A 27,035-nucleotide genomic window follows, 5' to 3' on the forward strand; every position below is an offset into this window, starting at 1 on the left:
CTGACCTCCCAAAAGTTTGGAAAAATAAACAATTATCTCTTTTATGTCTTCACAACTTTTAAAAAATAAGATCTGGACTGTCCTGAGACGGCCCGTTTGCACAAAAAGGCGCATAAATGCCAAATGTGCAAGGCGTTTAGCGTGCAATAAGTACGTCTTTCTTGCCATGTATTCTGTACTGACTGCAATGTAAACGCATCCGCATATAAATGCTACGGTAAGAGTTAGTGATGTAGTATAAAAAGAGAGGAAGACCGTTTCTGATGTTACTATTCGTTGACGTTTGTCATGTTACTATCCGTTGACGTTTGTCACGTTACTATTTGTTAACATTTGTGATGTTAATATTCGTTGACATTTGTCATGTTACTATTCGTTGACGTTTGTGACGTTACTATTCGTTGACGTTTGTTATGTTACTATTTGTTGACGTTTGTTATGTTACTATTCGTTGACGTTTGTGACGCTACTATTCGTTGACGTTTGTTATGTTACTATTTGTTAACATTTGTGATGTTAATATTCGTTGACATTTGTCATGTTACTATTCGTTGACGTTTGTGACGTTACTATTCGTTGACGTTTGTTATGTTACTATTTGTTGACTTTTGTCATGTTACTATTCGTTGACGTTTGTGACGTTACTATTCGTTGACGTTTGTTATGTTACTATTTGTTGACTTTTGTCATGTTACTATTCGTTGACGTTTGTGACGTTACTATTCGTTGACGTTTGTTATGTTACTATTTGTTGATGTTTGTGACGCTACTATTCGTTGACGTTTGTTATGTTACTATTTGTTGACTTTTGTCATGTTACTATTCGTTGACGTTTGTTATGTTACTATTTGTTGACGTTTGTGACGCTACTATTCGTTGACGTTTGTTATGTTACTATTTGTTGACTTTTGTCATGTTACTATTCGTTAACGTTTGTGACGTTACTATTCGTTGACGTTTGTTATGTTACTATTCGTTGACGTTTGCGACGTTACTATTTGTTGACGTTTTGACACGTTACTATTCGTTGACGTTTGTGACGCTACTATTCGTTGACGTTTTGACACATTACTATTCGTTGACGTTTGTGACGCTACTATTCGTTGACGTTTTGACACGTTGCTATTCGTTGACGTTTTGACACGTTACTATTCGTTGATGGTTGTGACGTTACTATTCGTTGACGTTTGTGATGCGACTATTCGTTTACGTTTGTCACGTTACTATTTGTTGCCATTTGCGATGTTACTATTCATTGACGTTGGTGACGTTACTATTCGTTGACGTTTGTGACGCTACTATTCGTTGATGTTTGTGACGTGTTTTCTGTAGTTGTTTCCGTATGTGTTTTACTTAGTTTACTTAGTTATTTTAAGTCCATGACGTTTTCCCCTACCTTAACTAATTGGTTTTCTTGTCTAAACGACACGCAAATGACACAAGAAAATGCTTAAATGCGTACTCATGACACGCAGTATGTCTGTGTAATGTCGTGGTACGCTTTACTGTGACCTGGTTGTAGCTGTCTGACATGTGTTCAGTAATGCAGCACAAAGTAAAAGCTTTGAGACAAGACACTTGTAGAACTGCAAGTCTGCAGTATTAGTATCCAAGTAAATATCAGCTAAATATCAGCTTAACAAGGTCAGTGATGAGTTATTGGAAAAATGTGGGAGATTTTTTTAGACTAAAAATAAGAAATAAATTAATAAAATAAAATATTGCGGCCTACTTACAGAAGTTACGTAAGTAGTTCTTACTGGCTGCATCAGTCACATCACAGAGGAGCTGCTGTGGAAACACATCCTGTATTCAAGCAGCGAGTCCACCGACAGTTCTGCAGGTTTTACAGCTGCTGACGTTAAACTCCAGACACAGTCTGTGATGATGAATCAGCTGTTATTACAGGAACACCTTAAAACACACAGGTCTAATCAGAAGACCACAACCTAAGCTGTGACACTCCTCTTTGGTGCAGAAATTAAATGAGAGAAATAAATAACCAACACCAAATAGTCAATAGTCATCTATTTGATTCGTGTACATAGACACAAATTTCACTTTTTTTTCGTGACGCTCAGCACGTCTTTTAAAAACATATTTTTTGTGCGTTTTCCTACAAATGTCCAGTATTACGCGACGCATGCATTTCCAGTCCAGGCTTTTCAAAATAAAACCACTTAGTTAGGTTTAGGAAAAGATCGACTTGGTTAGGTTTAGGCAACAAAACTACTTAGTTAGGTTTAGGAAAAGATCGACTTGGTTAGGCTTAGGTAACAAAACTTCTTAGTGTGGTTTAGGAAAAGATTGACTTGGTTAGGTTTAGGCAACAAAACTACTTAGTTAGATTTAGGCAACAAGACTACTTAGTTAGGTTTAGGAAAAGATCGACTTGGTTAGGTTTAGGCAACAAAACTACTTAGTTAGATTTAGGCAACAAGACTACTTAGTTAGGTTTAGGAAAAGATCGACTTGGTTAGGTTTAGGCAACAAAACTACTTAGTTAGATTTAGGCAACAAAACTCCTTAGTTATGTTTAGGAAAAGATCGCCTTGGTTAGGTTTAGGCAACAAACTACTTAGTTAGGTTTAGGCAACAAAACTCCTTAGTTAAGTTTAGGAAAAGATCGACTTGGTTAGGTTTAGGCAACAAACTACTTAGTTAGGTTTAGGAAAAGATCGACTTGGTTAGGTTTAGGCAACAAAACTACTCAGTTAGGTTTAGGAAAAGATCGACTTGGTTAGGCTTAGGTAACAAAACTTCTTAGTGTGGTTTAGGAAAAGATTGACTTGGTTAGGTTTAGGCAACAAAACTACTTAGTTAGGTTTAGGAAAAGATCGACTTGGTTAGGCTTAGGTAACAAAACTTCTTAGTGTGGTTTAGGAAAAGATTGACTTGGTTAGGTTTAGGCAACAAAACTACTTAGTTAGATTTAGGCAACAAGACTACTTAGTTAGGTTTAGGAAAAGATCGACTTGGTTAGGTTTAGGCAACAAAACTACTTAGTTAGATTTAGGCAACAAGACTACTTAGTTAGGTTTAGGAAAAGATCGACTTGGTTAGGTTTAGGCAACAAAACTACTTAGTTAGATTTAGGCAACAAAACTCCTTAGTTATGTTTAGGAAAAGATCGCCTTGGTTAGGTTTAGGCAACAAACTACTTAGTTAGGTTTAGGCAACAAAACTCCTTAGTTAAGTTTAGGAAAAGATCGACTTGGTTAGGTTTAGGCAACAAACTACTTAGTTAGGTTTAGGAAAAGATCGACTTGGTTAGGTTTAGGCAACAAAACTACTCAGTTAGGTTTAGGAAAAGATCGACTTGGTTAGGCTTAGGTAACAAAACTTCTTAGTGTGGTTTAGGAAAAGATTGACTTGGTTAGGTTTAGGCAACAAAACTACTTAGTTAGATTTACGCAACAAGACTACTTAGTTAGGTTTAGGAAAAGATCGACTTGGTTAGGTTTAGGCAACAAAACTACTTAGTTAGATTTAGGCAACAAGACTACTTAGTTAGGTTTAGGAAAAGATCGACTTGGTTAGGTTTAGGCAACAAAACTACTTAGTTAGATTTAGGCAACAAAACTCCTTAGTTATGTTTAGGAAAAGATCGCCTTGGTTAGGTTTAGGCAACAAACTACTTAGTTAGGTTTAGGAAAAGATCGACTTGGTTAGGTTTAGGCAACAAACTACTTAGTTAGGTTTAGGAAAAGATCGACTTGGTTAGGTTTAGGCAACAAACTACTTAGTTAGGTTTAAGAAAAGATCGACTTGGTTATGTTTAGGCAACAAACTACTTAGTTAGGTTTAGGAAAAGATTGTGGTTTTGATAAAAATAACTCCAGAAGTGCTGTAACTTAAATACGGAAGTTAAGTGACAAATAAATCAACACTGACTTCCGGTCTCACACGAGACACCAACAGTGGTCTTCTGGTGAAAGTCTGGTGTTTTTTGGACCCACCCATCTACCCCGACCTCCTGCGTACGTGGCGTTCGTCGCTCTTTATACTTCTGGTATGTGGATTACTTATGAATTGATTTTTTGCACACAAATTACAAAAGAAATCACAAAAAAAATTTACACAAATTTGTGACTATTTCATGAACTGCTGTTATATTTGTACAGTTTGACTATAAAGAAAGACAGAAGTGTTGTTATTGTTCAGAGTGAAACTCAGAGAAGTGAACGGTGTCGTCCTCTCATGTAGAGAAATGTCCACTGACAGCAGCAGTAGAGAGGAAACCTTTACTTTAACATATTATTTTATTTGCATGACTTTAATTATGCAGATGAGTGAACGGAGGCCGTGTGTGTGATAAAGGGTTAACTCCATCAGCGGAGAATGATGAAGAAGAAGTGAAAGGGTGGACGAAGGATCAGATTCAAATGAAATTAGACTTGAATGCTTATTGTCTCATTTATTACGGGCCGTTAAGGTTAATAACACTCAATCTGCATAATACATGAGAGATTCACCGGCGGCACACATCTCTGAGGCGAAGCATGGAGGAGGTTAGCATTTTCAATTATCTCACTCATTATCCTCAATGATTAACAGGATGCTGAGCGATGGTTGGTCGTGCAAACGGCGACAGTTGCCGACACAAATTTCTTAATTTTTTTTTCGTGATGGTCAGCACAAAATCAACTTGTACGTAATCCACGTACCGGGAAGTATAGAGAGCGGCGAACGCCGTGTAGGGAGGAGGTCGGGGTGGATGGGTGGGGTCCAAAAACACGGGACTTTCACCAGGAGACCTCAGTTGGTGCCCCGTGTGAGGCCAGAAGTCAAAGTTGATTTATTTGTCACGTAACTTCTATACTTAAGTTACGCCACTTCCAGAGTTATTTTAACCCAAACCACCATCTCTTCCTAAACCTAACTAAGTAGCGTCAAGAAAAAAGTGTGAAATTCGTTTCTATGTACAACAGTGGTGGTGGAGGACAGGAGGAAAACCAACCCACAGTGTCATGTTATTTTATTTAGTCATTTCTCTTCATTTTATGTATTAACTCAGTGCTGCTCGATATATGAGCTCTCATGTTCCTCATTTATTTTATGTCATGTGTGAAACATACACATTTAAAAAAAAAAAATTCTGTAAATCTTTTAATCTAGAAAGCACTTCGGGCTTAACTTTGACAGGTGTTATGTAAATGATTATTATTATTATTATTATTATTATTATTATTATTACTGCACTAGTTGCCTCGGTTACTTATCTCTACTTTCTTAAGTGAAACGAAAATTAAGCAGTAAAACAGTGGCTCATAAGATTTATCAAAAAAAATCACTGCAGTCTCAGCTTTTCTTTTCTTTTCTTTTCTTTTCTTTTCTTTTCTTGCCTTGCCTTGCCTTGCCTTGCCTTGCCTTGCCTTGCCTTGCCTTGCCTTGCCTTGCCTTGCCTTGCCTTGCCTTGCCCATTTGGCACGCATGGACGGGTGGAGAGAGAGAGGAGAGAGTGAGTGGGTGGATGCAGGGAGGAGGAGGAGGAGGAGTAGGAGGAGGAGGAGGAAGGATGGAGGGTTTCTTATTTAACGAGGGGTTCCTTCACTCCAGGGACACCTATCTGTCTGACGGAGAAGAAGAAGAAGAGGAGGATCACAAGGATGAAGAAGAGGAGGAGAGGAATGAAAGGAGGTGAAAAGGAGGGATGGAGGTCCAGATCATCTCCACCCTTTCCTCCACACACGTATCATTAGGCGTCATTAAGCACAAATTATACAGAAAGAGAAAGACAGATGCTGCCGTTGCCACATTATTTTGTCTCTCCCCCCTCCCCTTGCAATCTGCAGCCGGGGGACAGAGAGAGAGAGAGAGAGGGTGAGGAAGAGGAGGCAGAGTTAATCTAATACATGTGTAGTGTGATTAAAGGAAGAGCTTCAGCGCTGTTGACACCTCAGATGAATGTGAGACTCAGAGAGGACGAGGAAGAGGAGAATATTAAACACAGAAAACCTGCAGAACCCAGGAAGAGGAAGGGTTAAAAGTCCAAATCTATCAGAGGGAGATCTCCCTCCCTCCCTCTCCTCTCCCTCCCATCCTCTTCCTCCCATCCTCTTCCTCTCCACCCCCCCTCCTCTGTGGATACTTGCTGCCTCTCTCTCTCTCTCTCTCTCTCTCTCTCTCTCTCTCTCTCTCTCTCTCCACCTGTTAGTGCGGACTCTTCACATCCACCTGTTTGTGTAGGAATCTCCTCCACTCTCACTACCAGAGGTAAGAAACACCGTCTGTTACTGGTCTGTTACTGGTCTGTTACTGGTCTGTTAGTGGTCTGTTACTGGTCTGTTAGTGGTCTGTTAGTGGTCTGTTACTGGTCTGTTAGTGGTCTGTTACTGGTCTGTTAGTGGTCTGTTAGTGGTCTGTTACAGGTCTCTTACTGGTCTGTTAGTGGTCTGTTACTGGTCTGTTACTGGTCTGTTAGTGGTCTGTTACTGGTCTGTTACTGGTCTGTTACTGGTCTGTTAGTGGTCTGTTACTGGTCTGTTAGTGGTCTGTAACTGGTCTGTTACTGGTCTGTTACTGGTCTGTTAGTGGTCTGTTACTGGTCTGTTAGTGGTCTGTAACTGGTCTGCTTTTACTGGTCTGTTAGTGGTCTGTTACTGGTCTGTTAGTGGTCTGTTACTGGTCTGTTACTGGTCTGTTACTGGTCTGTTAGTGGTCTGTTACTGGTCTGTTACTGGTCTGTTAGTAGACCCCCTGTGAAAATGACAGCAACATTTGTATTTATGCCTTTATATAATGTATTCGGGTGTATTTCTCCACCTTAAAGCAGGAGCTTCATCCAGCTGTGAGTCTATCTGTGAGTGACTACAAACAGATTGTGTGCAGACTGTAGCTCATCTTGAACGAGCGTATCACTACTTTACTTTAGGAACATGTTCCAGTCAGAGGAGGCTACAGCAGGAACACATTGAACATGTGGAGGCTGAATGGGGATTGAAGACGAGGTTCGGAGCCCTCAGAAAGGCTACGGACGTGAACCTGAATGACCTCCCTTTAGTCATTTATCATGTAAAGAGACAGTTGATGGTAATAACTGTTATCACACTGAGGGTAATGAAGTCGAAGGAAAGAGAGAGAGAAGGCTGGTTACTAGAGTCATTGACCCGTAACTTGTGATCTCTCTTCTTCTCTCTTCTCTTGTGTAAATATTACAGCGAGTGTTTGGAGTTGTTCGAGTGTGGACGGAGATATTTTGTAAAATGAAGGTCGTGTGGATGGATTTTTGGAAAATATCTGTTTACGTGCAGACAGGGCGATGACGATGGAGTGAGAGTGAGTGAAGAGCTGGAGGTGATATATAGAGCAGCGTTGATGAGTAGATGGATGCAGGTGTGCAGATGGTAACAGGTGAATCAGTTTAGCAGCAATCAGGAAGAGAGAGAGACCGACCGGAGACACTGATGGTCGTCTGCAGGTTGGACAGACATTTAAAAAAACAGACAAACAAGACGACGTCCTCAGCTGACGGTAATCAGTGTTGCTCTCTACGGTTCACAGGGAAGGTGGTGGGAGATGAGGAAGAAGACGGGTAGAAACATCACCGCTCAGTCACTAAAACAAAGCGATTTGTGGGATCTATCAACCCGCTGTCACTCCCAACTCATCAAATACAGCCGTTTGGTCAGCGCCCCGCGGCATCACAGAGGCACCATTTAGCAACAGCATGTGACGAACAATATAAACCCACCCAAAGAAGTTGTAGTTTTGTTGCTTAAACCTAAAGAAGTTGTAGTTTTTTACGTAAACCTAAAGAAGTTGTAGTTTTGTTGCCTAAACCTAAAAAAGTTGTAGTTTTATTGCCTAAACCTAAAGAAGTTGTAGTTTTGTTGCCTAAACCTAAAGAAGTTGCAGTTTTGTTGCCTAAACCTAAAGAAGTTGTAGTTTTATTACCTAAACCTAAAGAAGTTGCAGTTTTGTTGCCTAAACCTAAAGAATTTGTAGTTGTGTTGCCTAAACCTAAAGAAGTTGTAGTTGTGTTGCCTAAACCTAAAGAAGTTGTAGTTTTATTACCTAAACCTAAAGAAGTTGCAGTTTTGTTGCCTAAACCTAAAGAAGTTGTAGTTTCGTTGTCTAAACCTAAAGAAGTTGTAGATTTATTGTCTAAACCTAAAGAAGTTGTAGTTTTATTGTCTAAACCTAAAGAAGCTGTAGTTTTATTATCTAAACATAAAGAAGTTGTAGTTTTGTTGCCTAGACCTAAAGAAGTTGTAGTTTTATTGTCTAAACCTAAAGAAGTTGTAGATTTATTGTCTAAACCTAAAGAAGTTGTAGTTTTATTGCCTAAACCTAAATAAGTTGTAGTTTTGTTGCCTAGACCTAAAGAAGTTGTAGATTTATTGTCTAAACCTAAAGAAGTTGTAGTTTTGTTGCCTAGACCTAAAGAAGTTGTAGTTTTATTGTCTAAACCTAAAGAAGTTGTAGATTTATTGTCTAAACCTAAAGAAGTTGTAGTTTTATTGCCTAAACCTAAAGAAGTTGTAGTTTTGTTGCCTAAACCTAAAGAAGTTGTAGTTTTATTGTCTAAACCTAAATAAGTTGTAGTTTTGTTGCCTAAACCTAAAGAAGTTTCATTCAGTTTTACATGTTAGAATGTGTTGTTTTAAGTTTCACTTTCACTTTTACAACGTAGTAGGCGTAGTAGGCCCCTACTGACCCACATCTATGGTGCTTATAGCGACTGATAACGCCTATTTAATGACCTGATAAGAGTCGAATCGGGAGCATATTCAAACAATACCAGTCAGTTTAGTTTGCTCAGTTCGGTTTGAGTTTGAGGTTGTTTATTGATTCTTGAACATCATTTCTTTTCCTCCGTCCTTCCTCAGAAACACTCCTCTTCTTCAGCTCTGTGTCAGTATCGATCTACATGTAGCTGCTGGTGGAGCTGAATCATAATGTGGAGACAGAAACAGGAAAGTTTGGATGAAACGATGTATTCCTTCTCTGCTGTCTGCAGCACATGTAGCTGATTATCCATTAAACCGGACGGTGAGCTGTGAAGCAGCCTGCTGGTCACCACTCTGTGGATAAATAAATATAGCTTTATAGAAATAGAGAGGAAATAATGAATAATAATCACCAACAATCTGTCAAGAGAGAAAGAGAATGAATGAGTCATAATAATCTTTATTTATGAAGTACATTTTCAGATCAAATCACTCAGATTTTGGAGAATACCTTGATCCCTAATGGTCCCTAACGAGGTAGATTTGGGCTTTCAGCGAGGATGACTTGTCAAACTTTAATTGTCTCATTTAAATCTGCTTGCAGACGTGTATTTAATTCCTGACAGGCTGCAGACGGAATATCAAAAAGTAATATTTTGTTTTTCAGGATTATCCTAAAATGTTATTTACAAATTTAGATGAAGATCTGATGAAAGCTGAGCAGGCAGAAATGGGCGTGGCCTTTATGGATGGATGCATGAAAGATTTATTTATTTTTATATTTATTTATTTACCAAAAGTCAGACAACAGAACTACTTAGCTTCAGGAAAAGGTTGCGGTTTGGGTTCAAATAAGTACAGAAGTGGCATAACTTAAGTACGGAAGTTACGTGACAAATAAATCAACTTCTGGCCTCACACGGGGCACCAATACTGGTCTCCTGGTGAAAGTCTGGTGTTTTTAGACCCACCCACCCACCCCGACCTCCTCGCTACGCGGTGTTTATCGCTCTTTATACTACGTCACCCTTCCTGCTTCACGATTACATGGATTACTTTTCGTAGCTACGAACAGTGTATGAGAACAGCCTGTAACTCTCATCTTTGTGTCGCTTATTCAATTAGGTTAAAGAGTGCGACGCCTTCTTCGCCTCGTTCTGATGCACCAGGCTGTACTGAGCTAACCCGGTCTCACGGGAAGGCGTATTTAATACCACAACATTATACCGACATTAAGGTAAGGGAAAACATCATGGTTGGGCTTAAAATAAGTAGGTAAACTAAGTAAAATATGTACGGAAACAACCCGTTCCCAACTCGTCAAATACCGTCGTTTGGGCATCGCCCCTTTAGCAACAGTATGTCACAAACCGGGCTTTCAACTAACTCCAATGTAAACCCACCCGCGGCGTTATTCGGCGGTCGAAGCAGTGATGTAGTATTAATAGCATGAGAGTCCGTAAGTTGCTAGTCAGTTTAGTTAACGTCAACCACAACCGTTTCCTAACCCTACAAGTAGGGATCCACCGATACTTCGCCCCGAGCCTTTCCAAGCCAAACTAGAGCGCGCCGTATGCGGGACTCCACAGCCTGCCGTGGTTCGCTCACACCCTCCAGCTGGCTGCTAACGAGGGTCTTTTGGCACAGAGAAGTACTTGTATCGGTACTCGGTATCAGCGAGTACCCAAATGTAAGTACTTGTACTCGGTTTGAAAAAAAGTGGTATCGGTGCATCCCTACCTACAAGTGGCTGTGTTGCCCAAACCTAACTTCCTGTGAAGTTTATTTTGAAAGGACACTACGCATGTCTCCAAGTCTGAGGCCGTGGTTCTCTGCCAGAAAAAACAGTGTATTGCGCCCTCCAGGGTGGAAGTGAGTCTTTAGCCTTAAAATAATTGTTAGTTGCAGCATGATTCTGTAAACTCAGCTGATACTACGGCAGCGTGTAGTTTTCTTTTGTTGTGTCAGCAGCTGAATCCTTACGGGTCAGTTAAATAATAACCCGAACAGGATGTGTTGAGGCTGTGATCATCGGTAGCTTTAAACCTCCTCTCACAGCCGTCAGTCAGTATTCAGAGTTGACCGCTGAGACGCCGTCACGGTGTTACTGCAGACAGAAAACAGTGAAACAACCAGCACAGAGAGAGAAACACAGCAGGAGGAGAATAAAGAGTGACTGGCAGGTGAGATAGGACGGTAAAGAGGAGAAGAGAAGCAGCTCATTAGCATATCCTCCACTGAGTTTAACTCTCCACCGCTGCGTCTCACCAGTAATCCCACTGGGACGGGATATCAGTCACTGGACCAGCACCAGATTTCACTTTCAAGTGGGAGAATGTTTCCGCCGATAAACGCTGCATTCCCCTGAATTAAACATGACTATACGGCTGTGACACCCACCGTAAATAAATATGCACATAATGTTGTCAGCAATAATGAACAAACTACAGTCAAACTCATAGGACAGGATGTCATAACTATAGACAGGTAGAGGACTTTATGAATCCCAGCAGGGAAACTGTACCGTTACAGCAGAACAAACTAAACTACACTAACAAATATACAATACTTAAATAAATGAGAGGATTCTTACTGTACATAGTATATAGGCTACATGTGTAAAGCTATGAGGTGGACATAGTGCAAGTAGTGCAAAATGATGTGCAACGTATGCAGTACTGTAAAAACATTCAGATAATTATGACTATAGAATAATTAATTATGACTTCTAATTCATAATAAGCATATAACAATTATAGTTGATGATTCAAGATGATGACTATGACTCAGTAAGATACAACTATTATCTAATATATCACAATTACAGCAAACTTGATAATTACTAATTATTACTACAATCTTTGTATGTTGTCTAAAGGATGCCTTGTTCAGCTTCAATTCATATTTGTAGGCGTTTAGCCTTTCTTTTCTTTTTTTGGGCACAGCAACCTGCACTTTATTTTTTTTCCATTTTCTTTTTCCTTTATTTGGTTTTACTCTGACATTTACATAAACATACTTACAGTATATACAAATATGAAGTGAACCAACTTTTCCACTCTTTACAGTGAAATTATAGAACACACAAATAGAGCATGGGGTGCTTTCCATGTAAAATAAGATCAAATAAATAATAATAATAAAAAAAAATTACATTTACAAAAAAAGAAAAATTAAACAAAAGAAGGGCGTTTTGGTGAAATATGGCATTTAGCCAACATATTTTTTAATTTTGCTATCTCGCTTGACGTACACATTGGGAGGCACACAAATTTCTGACAAATGTCCGAAAAAAGAGTTAAAGAAAATGTCTGATGGAAAGCCTGTTGCATCTCATACCGGCGCTAAAGGGTGCGTTGTGCGGTGGCATTGAACGCCAACGGTTGAGACAAAGCCTCAGTGTCTGACGATCTGGGAATGAGAACGGGCTGGAGTTTTTATCTATAGGACGTTCTGGTCTATTTAAAAAGATAATTTTTTTGTTACTTGGTAACAAAATCTAAAGAAATATTCAGCTTCAATTCATATTTGTTGGCGTTTAGCCTTTCAAAAACAACATTTTCACTGCGGTCATAAAATCGAAATCTGCATATTTATTGTGTGTAAAATGTTTGAAATCTACGAGAGGCAATAATGTGAGTTCATGTGAAAATTTTCAAATGTAATAAGCAAATGAAATGTGCTTCACGTGTGAGAACAGCTCATCTCTTGAAAGCTGATTTAACGTAGATTCCTGTTGGATTACTCTCTAACGTTGTGGACCAGAATGAAATCTCTGTGTCATAAACGGTTTTGGCGTCTTTAAACTCACGAGTCTGTTCCCCAGACTACATTTTCCTTCGTTTGATTTCATTTCCTCAGCAGCACCTGAAGCCTGCAACACTTCCAGACCAGCACGGCCGAATAATAGCGCCTCGCAGCTTCAGTGTAGTGAGAATTAATTTAGTTAATTTTCATCTTGGAGTACCGCAGGACTGCACGAATCAGCTCTTCTTCTTCTTCTGCTCACGACAGCAAATCAAAAGCCTCTCAGGGGAGAATCCAGCAGAACTCAGCACATTCCTCCTTAATAAAGTGTACCACAGATATAGGAACATAAACAAAGTTTCTACTATCTTCATGCACCAACAAGTCCTCCAAACTGCATAAAAAACAGGCTGTTTGTCATCAGCGTTAAAAACGTCTGTGTAGGAGAATGAAATGAGCAGATTGAAGGCGTTATCAGCCTCATAGATCAAAGATCTCAGGATTTATCTGCTCTGAGGTTGTCGAAATTAGATTTGCTTATGTAGAACTAAAATCACAATATCACACTTACTGGATAATTTAAACAAAAGTCTGTTTATGAAACTATTTAAAAAGATATTTTTTTTGTTACTTAGTAGCAAAATCTAAGGAAATATTCTGCTTCAATCTATTTTTGTTGGCGTTTAGCCTTCAAAAACATTTTCACTGCGGTCAGAGATCATAGTATGTATCTGCGTTCGCTTGGTGAATCCGTCAAGACGTCATTTCTTTACTTATGTCGACGAAACTGACGAGTTCTATTCATTAAAAAAAGTTGATTTGATTTTAAAAAAACTAGGGCTGTCAAAGTTAACGTGATAACACTAATTTCTTTAACACATTAACGCATTAACGCATTAACGCAATCGATCTTTCGGAGGTGAGAGTGAAGATACTGGTATCATATGAAACTAGAAAAGCTGATGAATCCATCGGTACCAGCCATGTCATACTAGCTTGTCAAACTTACGCTAAATTTTGGTGAGGAAAAACCAGCATGGCCATTTTCAAAGTGTGATTAATTTGCAGTTAATCTAAACTATGGTGTACGGTCTAAGACCTGCTCTATATATAAAGCGTCTTTGCGATAACTTGTGTTGTGATTTGACGCTATACAAAAATAAATTGAAAGAACGAGGTCGCGGGTGCAAGCGGCCGAAATGGGTTTCCTCAGGAGGGTGGCTGGCGTCTCCCTTAGAGATAGGGTAAGAAGCTCAGTCATCCGTGAGGGACTCGGAGTAGAGTCCTTGCTCCTTTGCGTCGAAAGGAGCCAGTTGAGGTGGTTCGGGCATCTAGCACGGATGCCTCCTGGGCGCCTCCCTTGGGAGGTGTTCCAGGCACGACCAGCTGGGAGGAGACCACGGGGAAGACCCAGGACTAGATGGAGAGATTATATCTCTACTCTGGCCTGGGAACGCCTCGGGATCCCCCAGTCAGAGCTGGTTAATGTGGCCCGGGAAAGGGAAGTTTGGGGTCCCCTGCTGGAGCTGTTGCCCCCGCGACCCGATCCCGGATAAGCGGTTGAAGATGGATGGATGGATGGATGAATTGAATTGAATCCCGATTAACTATTTTAATCGATTGACAGCCCTAATACCTACGTTTCATATCACGTGTAACACGCTTGCAGAAACATACAATGCCACGTGGTTAACAATATAACGTAACAATGTAGAATAACGTAACGTTACAACGTAACGTACCAACGTGTCGTAACAACCTGGCGTAACAACCTGGCGTAACAACCTGGCGTAACAACCTGGCGTAACAACGTAACGTAACAACGTAACGTAACAACGTAACGTAACAACGTAACGTACCAACGAGGCATAACAACGTGGCGTAACAACGTGGTGTAACAACGTGGCGTAACAACATAACGTACCAACGAGGCGTAACAACGTGGCGTAACAACGTGGCGTAACAACGTGGCGTAACAACGTGGCGTAACAACGTGGCGTAACAACGAGGCGTAACAACGTGGCGTAACAACGTGGCGTACCAACATGGCATAACAACGCTAAATTTTGGCGAGGAAAAACTGGCATGGCCATTTTCAAAGGGGTCCATGAACAACAAGAGTCCCCACTAAAAAAACTTGACTTAAGTGTAAACAAACATGGAATCAGTGAAGAATCAGTGAGTTAGTTTTTACTTTGTACTGAAAATTGAAGAAGGATGGACGGATGAAGTCATGGAGTCATCTTTAGAACCATCAAACTATCAGGGCTTTGCTGCCGATCGTCGGGAGGAATCAAGACCAGAATCAGCTGGATTCTGGTGTAGTGTGGACCTGACATTAGATAGTGGTGGGGGGTGGGAGGGCTTCGAGGAAGTAGATTGCTGTGTTAGAAGGTGCAGTTTTCCCCGTCTGAGGCGTTACAGTGGAAGTGATAACAACTGATGACGGACATTTAATGATGACACTGTAAGCGGAGTCCAGTTGAGTCCTTGTCTGACGGACCCACTCGCTCTGTTCACTTGTTTTATTTCAGATAGAAGGCTGTAGTATACTTCAACCCCCCCGCAGAGCTTTTTGAAACCGTCCCCCGCCATCACGCCGTGTCTCCTGCTGGTTTAATGTCTCCAGCTGAATATTTGATTTGTTCTCTCCCTTCAGGATCACAGCTGACATGAAGCAGGCTGCAGGTGTTTAGGCGGGAAATCAGCCGACTGGCTTCATAATTGGAAGAAGCTGTTTAACATTTGGAGCTAATGAGGAGTCACTCACTTCTTTTAACAGCATCATTTAAGAAGTGGTGGAAGAAATACTCTTTTACTGAAGTAACAGTAGTAATACCACAGAGCGGGAATACTCTGTTACAAATATTTATATTGAGTTGATTTTTATTTTGTATTAATAATATGAATCTATAAAGTAATTAAAGGTAAAATTAATTTAATCCACATAATCGTGAATCAGCGAGTAGAAAGAGGGGCAAACGCCGTGTAGAGAGGAGGTCAGGGAACAAACGTTGCGTAGGGAGGAGGTCAGGGAACAAACGTTGCGTAGGGAGGAGGTCGGGGAATAAACACTGTGTAGAGGGGAGGTCAAAGAACAAATGTTGTGTAGAGAGGAGGTCAGGGAACAAACGTTGCGTAGGGAGGAGGTCAGGGAACAAACGTTGCGTAGGGAGGAGGTCAGGGAACAAACGTTGCGTAGGGAGGAGGTCGGGGAATAAACACTGTGTAGAGGGGAGGTCAAAGAACAAATGTTGTGTAGGGAGGAGGTCAGGGAACAAACATTGCGTAGGGAGGAGGTCGGGGAATAAATGCTGCGTAGGGAGGAGGTCAGGGAACAAACATTGCGTAGGGAGGAGGTCGGGGAACAAACATTGCGTAGGGAGGAGGTCAGGGAACAAACGTTGCGTAGGGAGGAGGTCGGGGAATAAACACTGTGTAGAGGGGAGGTCAAAGAACAAATGTTGTGTAGGGAGGAGGTCAGGGAACAAATGCTGCGTAGGAAGGAGGTCGGGGAACAAATGCTGCGTAGGGAGGAGGTTAGGGAACAAATGCTGCGTAGGGAGGAGGTCAGGGAACAAACGTTGCGTATGGAGGAGGTCAGGGAACAAATGCTGCGAAGGGAGGAGGTCGGGGAACAAATACTGCGTAGGGAGGAGGTTAGGGAACAAACGTTGCGTATGGAGGAGCTCAGGGAACAAATGCTGCGAAGGGAGGAGGTCGGGGAACAAACGTTGCGTAGGGAGGAGGTCAGGGAACAAATACTGCGTAGGGAGGAGGTTAGGGAACAAATACTGCGTATGGAGGAGGTTAGGGAACAAATGCTGCGTAGGGAGGAGGTTAGGGAACAAATGCTGCGTAGGGAGGAGGTCAGGGAACAAACGTTGCGTAGGGAGGAGGTCAGGGAACAAATACTGCGTAGGGAGGAGGTTAGGGAACAAATACTGCGTATGGAGGAGGTTAGGGAACAAATGCTGCGTAGGGAGGAGGTTAGGGAACAAATGCTGCGTAGGGAGGAGGTCAGGGAACAAATGCTGCGAAGGGAGGAGGTCGGGGAACAAACGTTGTGTAGGGAGGAGGTCGGGGAATTAATGCTGCGTAGGGAGGAGGTCAGGGAGCAAACGTTGTGTAGGGAGGAGGTCAGGGAACAAATGCTGCGTAGGGAGGAGGTCGGGGAACAAATGCTGCGTAGGGAGGAGGTCAGGGAACAAACGTTGCGTATGGAGGAGGTCAGGGAACAAATGCTGCGAAGGGAGGAGGTCGGGGAACAAACGTTGCGTAGGGAGGAGGTCAGGGAACAAATACTGCGTGGGGAGGAGGTTAGGGAACAAATACTGCATAGGGAGGAGGTTAGGGAACAAATACTGCGTAGGGAGGAGGTTAGGGAACAAATGCTGTGTGGGGAGGAGGTCGGGGAAAAAATGCTGTGTGGGGAGGAGGTCGGGGAACAAACGGCGTGTAAGGAGGAGGTCTGGGAACAAACGTTGTGTAGGGAGGAGGTCAGGGAACAAATGCTGCGTAGGGAGGAGGTTAGGGAACAAATGCTGCGTAGGGAGGAGGTTAGGGAACAAATGCTGCGTAGGGAGGAGGTCAGGGAACAAACGTTGCGTATGGAGGAGGTCAGGGAACAAATGCTGCGTGGGGAGGAGGTTAGGGAACAAATACTGCATAGGGAGGAGGTTAGGGAACAAATACTGCGTAGGGAGGAGGTCGGGGAACAAACGTTGCGTATGGAGGAGGTCAGGGAACAAATGCTGCGAAGGGAGGAGGTCGGGGAACAAACGTTGCGTAGGGAGGAGGTCAGGGAACAAATACTGCGTGGGGAGGAGGTTAGGGAACAAATACTGCATAGGGAGGAGGTTAGGGAACAAATACTGCGTAGGGAGGAGGTTAGGGAACAAATGCTGTGTGGGGAGGAGGTCGGGGAAAAAATGCTGTGTGGGGAGGAGGTCGGGGAACAAACGGCGTGTAAGGAGGAGGTCTGGGAACAAACGTTGTGTAGGGAGGAGGTCAGGGAAGCTGCTGGTTTCATTCAGGTGAACATCACTTTAAATATACCGACTGGGTCCATCTAAAACAAAGACAGGTTCAACTGCATGGATTATTTCTCTTATAAAACGTTTTCAGAAACACATTTCTATGAACTATTTTCATGAAATAAGGGAAGAAAGTTTCCAAACGAGCCGCCATGTTGGTTCCGGTTTGCAATCTGAGAGCAGCAGCCCACGAGGGAACGTGTTCATCCAATCAGGTGTCTAGTGGCAGCCCGTCAAGCGTCCAATGCTGGGAAGAGAGACGATCCCTCGCCATAAAACAAAACGCCTTTGTGGACACGAACCATTAGAGCAGCTCAAACCGTGCCGCGGTGTCGCAAGCAGCTCTCCTCCGGCAGGAAACGACATTAAGTTTAGCTGTAGTGTCGTCCAGGTGGAAACAGTAGAGCTGATAGACGCTGTACAGCACCACAAACATGTTGAGATAAAGAAAAGGAAAAAAAAATTAGCCATAAATCGGGAGAAAGGTGGGATAATGTTGTGGCTGAAGCTGTTTGACTGTTGATGAAAGAAGCAGGAATCTGGTTAGGGAGCCGTCTCTGCACCCTCGGGTGACTCTGGTCCTGTATAGCTCCTACAGTCTATCCTCTCTGTTACATCTATCCTTTACAGCTCCTACAGTACATCCTCTCTGTGATATCTACACATCATTTACAGCTCCTACATCCTCTCTGTGATATCTACACATCATTTACAGCTCCTACATCCTCTCTGTTATATCTACACATCATTTACAGCCTGCTGGGTTTATTTTCCTTCAGCACCGTCACTCCTCTTCTCTTTCTCAAACTCCAATCACACATCCAGCCTACAGTCTGTCTTCTCCTCACACACACTCACTTCATTTCCTCTTTTCATGTGTCACACACACTCCTCATTAAACACCTGCTGTCAGTCACCTGCAGCCGGCCGGGGGATAAACTGTGTCTGAAAAATGAAAAGAAGCAGTTGTGTGTGTTTCCATTACCGTCAGGGATCGAACGCTGGAGTCCGTCCAGCACCGTTTCCCGTAATGACTCCCAGCTGAGCGGAGAGGACGGGGGCGATGTTAAATTGTCTGTCAGGTCATCTTAAAGTGATATTTGATATTCATCTTCTCGTGCTGAGACTCGTGGTGACGTTGAGTCTTTGTGCTTTCAGACTCTATGACGGTGCGGAGAGGAAAGAAGCTCAGCATCTCCATCCAGGAACACATGGCCATAGACGTCTGCCCCGGCCCCATCAGACCCATCAGAACCATCTCCGCCTACTTCCCCCGCCTGTCCCCCACCTCCCCCGGCCCCATCTCCCCCAACCCGGCCTCCTCCCCGCTGGTCCTCAGCCCCGGCTCCGTGGCCTCCGGGATGGGCGGGGCTCACCTGCTGTCTCCTCTGCTGGCCCACGGCCGGCCCGGTGGTGGCGGCGGCGGCGGCGGGTCGTTGTCCCTGACCAGCAGCGTGGACACGTCGGTGGAGATCAACAGCTCCGACAGTGACGACTGCAGTGAGCCTCGCTGTTGGCATGTGTCTGTGTGTGTGTGTCACTGTGCGTCTCTACACACCTGTAGCGGCTGTTTGCATGACTCAGCACGACTCAGCACGACTCAGAACAACTCAGCACGACTCAGAACAACTCAGCACGACTCAGAACAACTCAGCAGACTCAGCACAACTCAGCACGACTCAGAACAACTCAGCACGACTCAGTACGACTCAGCACGACTCAGCACGACTCAGTACGACTCAGCACGACTCAGTACGACTCAGCACGACTCAGCACGACTCAGTACAACTCAGCAGACTCAGCACGACTCAGCACGACTCAGTACGACTCAGCACGACTCAGTACGACTCAGTACGACTCAACACGACTCAGCACGACTCAACACGACTCAGCACGACTCAGTACGACTCAGTACGACTCAACACGACTCAGCGCGACTCATCGAGACTCAGCCAAACTCAGAGTGACTCAGCACGACTCAGCACGACTCAGCGTGACACAGAGTAACTCAGAGTGACTCAGCACGACTCCGCATGACTTGGCATGACTCAGCATGACGTTTCACTCCAGACTTCAGGTACCTACAGGAAGCTGTTGTAATGTAACGCAAGTTTTAACCAAATTTCCTGAAAATCTGCAAAAGAAAATATGAATTTATACGTGTTTCCACCCGCTGTACGCATGTTGTGATTTTTAGGTTGTAACAGACTCAGTCTTAGAGCTAGAGAGAAGATACTGGTATCATATGAAACATATCACATTATATTACATTAATACTTGACTAATCTCCCTTTAAGGAACATTTTGAACAGTTAAAAAATACCATTAACTATTTTAATCGATACATTGAATATATCCGAGCAGTAAATTCATAAATAAAACATACAATTTGGTAACTGTAGTTTGGTCGGTGGCTTGCCAGCTGCTTGTTAGGCGGACGGTGTTGTGTTCAGGGACCTGCTGTCGGACTGAGGGAACGTAAAGATGCTGCAGTGTGATCAATAAACAAAAACACAAGAGTCCAATTTATGTGAGATGCCACAAACACAGACGACCAGCAGTTTACCCCAGAGTTCAGCTCAGAGATACGACTCGTTAATAATTCATGAGGCCAAAATAACATTAATAATGCAACACACGCAAACCTCCTGAAGCACATGTGTGTTTTAGTGAGGATACTTCTTCCACATCTGGATCACAGATGTTTAACAGTTTGATGACGTACTGTCTGCTTCAGAGACACCTCAGACGGGTTGGATCCTGCTGAATGGATGAATGAATGGATGCTGCGACATGTTTCCAGGCGTCTCTCTGGTTCACATCCCCTCTCCAGCAGAGACTAATTGGTTTTTTTTATTTCCCCGTTAACATTCATTTAATATCACTTTTGTTTTTCAGTCACTGGTTGATGATTTTATTTGTTTTTTAATAAGATGAGATTCATTAGAGCATCACAGTCTGACAGTCTGCCTCGTGGAGCTGGAACTCTGAGATGACACATAAAAGACACCCGGCGCCTTGAACACAGACACATACAGACAACACCCCTCCAAAATAAGAGCAAGACCCCAGATGGGAAGAGACACAAAACAACAACAAACACCTGTTGCATCTCTTTGTGGTTGTTTTGTGTCTCTTTATGGTTGTTTTTGTAGTTGTTTTGTGTCTCTTTGTGGTTGTTTTGTCTCTCTTTGTAGTTGTTTCGTCTCTCTTTGTGGTTGTTTTGTCTCTCTTTGTAGTTGTTTTGTCTCTCTTTGTAGTTGTTTTGTCCCTTTTTGTGATTGTTTTGTCTCTCTTTGTAGTTGTTTTGTCTCTTTTTGTGGTTGTTTTTTCTCTCTTTGTGGTTGTTTTTTCTCTCTTTGTGGTTGTTTTTTCTCTCTTTGTAGTTGTTTTTTCTCTCTTTGTGGTTGTTTTGTCTCTCTTTGTAGTTGTTTTGTCTCTCTTTGTGGTTGTTTTTTCTCTTTTTGTGGTTGTTTTGTCTCTCTTTGTAGTTGTTTTTTCTCCCTTTGTGGTTGTTTTGTCTCTCTTTGTAGTTGTTTTTTCTCTTTGTAGTTGTTTTGTCTCTCTTTGTGGTTGTTTTTTCTCTCTTTGTGGTTGTTTTGTCTCTCTTTGTAGTTGTTTTTTCTCTCCCTTTGTGGTTGTTTTGTCTCTCTTTGTAGTTGTTTTGTCTCTCTTTGTGGTTGTTTTGTGTCTCTTTGTAGTTGTTTTGTCTCTCTTTGTGGTTGTTTTGTCTCTCTTTGTGGTTGTTTTGTGTCTCTTTGTGGTTGTTTTTCATCTCCTTGTAGTTGTGTTGTGTCTCTTTGTGGTTGTGTTGTGTCTCTCTGTGGTTGTTTTGTGTCTCTTTTTGGTCTGCCCCTTTCATTTTGCATCATTTGTGTCTTTTTGAGGTTGTTTTTTGTCTCCTTGTTGTCATTTTATGTCTCTTTTCAGTAGTTTTGTGTGTCTTTCTGGTCATATTGTGTCTCTTTTTGGTATTGTTTTGCTCTTTGTGATCATTTTGTGTCTCTTTTTTTGTTGTTTTTGTGTCTCTTTGTGGTTGTTTTGTGTCTCTTTGTGGCCGTCTTCAATGTCTTTGTTGTTGTTTTGTGTCTCTGTGGTCACCCCCTTGTCGTTTTGCATCATTTGTGTGTCTTTGTGGTCGTTTTTTGTCTCTTTGTTGTCCATTTGTCTCTCTCGGCGGTTGTTTTTTAGTCACTGGTTGATAATTAATTTGTTTTTTAATAACTAGATTCATCAGAGTTTGACAGTCCTGTAACTGAAACTCTTTGATCGAATCATAACAGACACTTCCAATAAGACAGAACCCGTCTTTATTAGATGTTGAGTATGTAGTATATGTTGTGTAGAGACGGTCCCTGTAGAGATGTCCTCGTCACTGCAGAGCGTTACCGCGGTGCGCTGACGTCTGCAGGATGCTGAAGCACTGCGTCTATTAGTGTTAGTGCGGTATGATTCTACAGCAGCCGGTCGTCTCTGCTCCGGGCTGCTGGGAGTCAGAGGAGGTGGGTGGAAACACAACCACAAAGAGTCACATTAGAATAAAACAACATGGACACAGACAGACAGCGTTTTATTAACATTTAGTGTTGAGGACTGCAGAGAGAAGACTGAGATGGATCTGCTCTCTCTGCATGTTAGATCATCATTATCTGATGCTCATTGTTCAGTACTACGCTGTCAGTGACGGCTGAGGACAAACACTAGTGTTATCACCCTTCAGTCCTGAGTCCGACTGGATGTTCAGTATGATTTAAATGAACATCACCTGCTGTAGTCAGTGATTTAAATCCCCTCCAGAGTCACGTCTTTATCCTTTTGAAACAGGAAAGAGGGAGCTGCTTAGTTTCATTTCATTCATTTACTTGACCGACAAATGTCGGCGTTGATTCATTTAAATAAAAGCAGCTGATGCAGTTTATGTAAGACATCCAGCCAGAGCTCATTTACAGTCTTTGTCCTCCAGCAAAATCCAGAACAAATACAACAACAGAAACACGCTGCAGATGAAGAAACGTGCTGCAGAAAGCCAAAAACAAATCCTGAACGTTGAGAGGAAACACGCTGCAGATACAGAAACCATGCAAAGTCAGAAACACACAGACACAGAAAACAAACAGAGAAACGCTGCGTATCCAACACAACGGGAGTCCTCCAGGTTCTAGTCTCTCTGTGGTCTCTTTGTGTCTCTTTGTGGTTGTTATTTGTATCTTTGTAGTGATTTTGTAGTTGTTTTGCGTCTCTTTGCAGTCGGTGGTTGTTTAACATCTCTGTGGTGGTTTTGCATCCCTTAATGGTCGTGTGTCTGTAGTCATCTTTTTTGTTGTTGTTTAGCGTCCTTTTGTAGTTTTGTATCTTTTGTTGTTGTTTTGCGCCTCTTTGTTGTTGTTTTGCATCTTTTTGTAGTTGTTTTATGTCTTTTTTTAGTTTTGCGTCTTTTGTTGTTGTTTTGCATATTTTTGTAGTTTTGCATCTTTTCGTAGATGTTTTGCGTCTTTTTGTAGTTTTGCGTCTTTTGTAGTTGTTTTATGTCTTTTTGTAGTTTTGCGTCTTTTGTAGTTGTTTTATGTCTTTTTGTAGTTTTGCGTCTTTTGTAGTTTTTTTATGCCTTTTTTGTAGTTGTTTTGCGCCTCTTTGTTGTTGCTTCTGTTTTGTGGCTGTTTTTCATCTCTTTGCGGTTGTTATTTGTCTCTTTGTAGTCATTTTGTGTCTCTTTGTAGTCATATTGTGTCTCTTTGTAGTCATTTTGTGTCTCTTTGTAGTCATATTGTGTCTCTTTGTAGTTATTTTGTGTCTCTTTGTGGTTATTTTGAATCTGGTTGTGCATCTATTTTTGCATCTCGTTAGCATCTCTTTGCGGTCGGTGGTCTTTGTGGCGATGTGTCTTTGTAGTTGTTTTATGAGTCTTTGTAGTTGTTTGATGTGTCTTTGTAGTTGTTTGATGTGTCTTTGTAGTCATCAGATTGACTTTCCAGCCAGAAGTGGTAACACTCACCTGAGATGTTCCTGTGAACAGAAGCTGTAACAGGAAGTGGAGGCGACAGCGTCTGATAAACACACGTCGGTTTACAGCAGCTTAGCGTTTAGCATCAGAATACAGAATCAGAATACATTCTGTTGTGTAAGCAGCGGTTTGGTGAAGACTAAAATAAATGTTGGTTCTAATCCCCGTGAATCATATTCTGTATGAGTCGTCTTATATAACGCAGAGGAACAACAGCAGCTCGTCTGTGTGTTGTATGAACATTTACTGAACCGTTCTACGCACGTTAGTGTGAGACACCCGGACCAACGTGTCCCTCTCCGTCTGAGAAGACACAATGTGTCCCTCTCCGTCTGAGAGGACACAATGTGTCCCTCTCCGTCTGAGAAGACACAATGTGTCCCTCTCCGTCTGAGAGGACACAATGTGTCCCTCTCCGTCTGAGAAGACACAACGTGTCCCTCTCCGTCCCAGAGGACACAACGTGTCCCTCTCCGTCCGAGAGGACACAATGTGTCCCTCTCCGTCTGAGAAGACACAATGTGTCCCTCTCCGTCTGAGAGGACACAATGTGTCCCTCTCCGTCTGAGAGGACACAATGTGTCCCTCTCCGTCTGAGAAGACACAATGTGTCCCTCTCCGTCTGAGAGGACACAACGTGTCCCTCTCCGTCTCAGAGGACACAACGTGTCCCTCTCCGTCTCAGAGGACACAGGATGTCCTGTTGATATGTGTTGTTTTGATACTCCGTGTTGATGTGTGTTGATGTGTATTTTGTTGTGTTGATGTGTGTTGTGTGTTGTGTTGGTGTGTGTTGTGTTGATACTGTGTGTTGATGTGTATTGTGTGTTGTGTTGTGTGTTGTGTTGATCTTCATGTGACAGCTGCTGCTCCTCTAAATTGGATTTCCCTCTTCAGACTGCATGCTGAGATGTCTCTCTGTTCTCTCGCATGCTCTCATTTGATCCTGACTGATGTTCAACAATGTCATGTTTCTTTTCTTCGGTGGACAGATGTGCTGCTCCGTTAGTAAATCCTCTTCTGTGTTACGTTTCCTCAGCTGCTCTGGGAACGCTGGAGTTCGAGCTGAGATACGAGCAGCGCTCCAGCGAGCTGCACTGCACGGTGCTCCGGGCGAAGGTAAGGACGCTCGCCAAACCGCCCGTCTGGTTCCAGGTCTTTCCACCGGCTCGCTGGACCCGGCACACATCTGTTCCCATTCAGACACCACAGAGAGCTTCAGGCCTCAGTGGGCTTCAGACCAAATGCTCTTTGGATCGTCTCCGTTTCAACATAGAATCACAGTCAGCTGTCTAAGAGAGCTGCAGCATTAAGACTTCTGAACAAGCCAAACCAACACAGAGCCGTTCTATCAGTCACATCTAATAAGATCTCTCCAACATTCTTAATCTTTATAAATAATTGATGTATAACATGTTTTCTTTTATTGTGAACTCAACGGATCATCAGTCAAACTGATGTTGGGTTATTCATTTTATCATTCATCGTCTCATTGCAGACAGCGAGGTGATGTTTCCTCCGTTCTCATGTTGGATCTCAGCGTTTGACTCTGATCAGACTTTCATCAGTCAACATTTATTCAGCCCCTTCGCACGGAAAAGGCGCATAAACGGCAATAACGCGCACAATGTTTAACGTGCAATAAGTACGTCTTTCTGGATTCCTTCCGCGTGTTCCTGTGGACAAGAACCATTACTGACGTTTGTCACAATTGTCACATGTTGTTTTATTGATGTTTGTGATGTGTTTTACTTCGTTGACTTATTTTAAACACAACCATGACGTTTTCCCTTACCTTAACTAAGTGTTTTTTTTGCCTGAACCTAACTGCGGACGTTTGCGTGGCCTACAAATGACACGCGAAAAGGCTAAAATGCGTCCTCACGACACCTGTAATGTGGTGGTATTTATACGCCTTCCCCTGAGAACCAGGTTTCATTTAATGTAGAGCTCATTGATAAGAACCGCAGAGACCAAAGTACTGAACCGGATCTGAAACCTTTGACTTCTCATTAATGAACCGTTCTTATAGAAGCGTTTCTCTTTCTTCTCACCGGGTGGTGTTTTTAACACCGAACCCACCGTCTCTCACCTGGGGAGCTCTTTAATCAGCCTCTCACCTGAGACGAGTCCGGCTCTATCTGAACCTCCTGGCTTCAAAACGACAAGCTACCAGCTCCAGGAGAGACGGTGTCATACCTCAGAGCTCCGGAGGCTGGTTTAAGTGTCAGGAACAGTAGCTGAGGACTAGAAAGAGACAACCAGCTGTAAATGTTGTGGACCCGTCGGAGCTGAGGGACCAATCACCTGCCGGTCTTCCTGTCACCGAGGTATCCGTCACCGCTAAACCCCGACACCTGCTCTGAAGCTCCGCAGCTTCTTAAATCTCACCTGCCGACATTTAACACCTGCCGAGGGACCCGGCGGAGCGGACCGATGACAGCAGACTGATTATTATGCTCCGTCTTCCTCGGTCACGTTCACACGGGACACTACGAGACTTCAGAGTCGCTGAGAAGTTACTGACTAAAAGACTGAAATGTCACCGGCTCAATACGTCTGGATGTGACTGAAATACTCTCAGAAATGTAATGAATATGTGACACCGTAACTCTCCACCTGGTGGAGGGGGAATAGAGGAAACAGATTCCTGCTGATTCACGGTGGATCAGAGCAGATTTCATTCAGTATCAGAGGTGATAACTGTCCTCTCTGAGTGATGCTTTAATCAGAGAACACTGTCTGTCTCTGCTTTACATACAGTAGACTGGTTATACCACAGCAGAGACACAAAGACCGACTGGTTCTCAGGCTTTGTTATGGTGAAGCTATAGCTATAAGATAACTCCACATTCCTGGTGCGGATGGCATTTTATGTTCTGCTGCAACTCTGCCTTTTAGTCTCAGTCCTAGCATCAGGCAGAAAACCAGATGATGTTCACCACTTCTATCAGACATCTACCTGCTATCTCCTCCTAAAGACCCCCTAAAGACCCCCTGGACCCCCCTAAAGACCCCTGGACCCCCTAAAGACCCCCTGGACCCCCTAAAAAAAGACTAAAACGTCTCTATTGTGGGTCTCAGAGGGTTAATACGTTTGTGATTTGACTTGTAACAGAGTATTTCTACAGAGCAGTATTGATACCTCCACTAAAGATCTGAGTCCTTCTACCACAGCTGGATTTAAACGTACATTATGTGAGATTGAATTCCGGACCAGACTCGTCTGTAAGGTCAAAGTCGAGCCTCATTAGAAACAATGAATCGGTCACTCTGCCGTCGCTACAAATGTCAAAGCTGTTGAAATAAATTTGGGAGTAATATCTCAGGATGATGTGAGGTATGATGTGAGGTATGATGTGAGGTATGATGTGAGGTATGATGTGAGGTATGATGTGAGGTATGATGTGAGGTATGTGAGGTATGATGTGAGGTATGATGTGAGGTATGATGTGAGGTATGATGTGAGGTATGATGTGAGGTATGATGTGAGGTATGTGAGGTATGATGTGAGGTATGATGTGAGGTATGATGTGATGTATGATGTGAGGTATGTGAGGTATGATGTGAGGTATGATG

The 27,035-nt window shown here is 42.8% G+C and overlaps 1 protein-coding gene across 2 annotated transcripts in view; it reads left to right on the top strand.

Annotated features, from left to right (window-relative positions):
• Positions 1-5,648: 5,648 nt before the first annotated feature.
• Positions 5,649-27,035, top strand: part of doc2a (double C2-like domains, alpha) — a 56,781-nt gene continuing 35,394 nt past the window's right edge. Inside the window, exons 1-3 of one of the 2 annotated variants that reach the window (XM_074657064.1) lie at positions 5,649-6,216; positions 18,614-18,955; positions 24,496-24,575. In XM_074657064.1, coding sequence (XP_074513165.1) covers positions 18,619-18,955; positions 24,496-24,575 — 417 coding nt within the window. In that variant the 5' untranslated portion in view covers positions 5,649-6,216; positions 18,614-18,618. Of the gene's footprint in view, positions 6,217-6,610; positions 7,474-18,613; positions 18,956-24,495; positions 24,576-27,035 lie in introns of those variants that run through there. The other variant, XM_074657063.1, reaches the window with a different exon arrangement.

Source organism: Sebastes fasciatus, chromosome 13 (assembly GCF_043250625.1).
Source record: "Sebastes fasciatus isolate fSebFas1 chromosome 13, fSebFas1.pri, whole genome shotgun sequence".
Lineage (NCBI taxonomy): Eukaryota > Metazoa > Chordata > Actinopteri > Perciformes > Sebastidae > Sebastes > Sebastes fasciatus.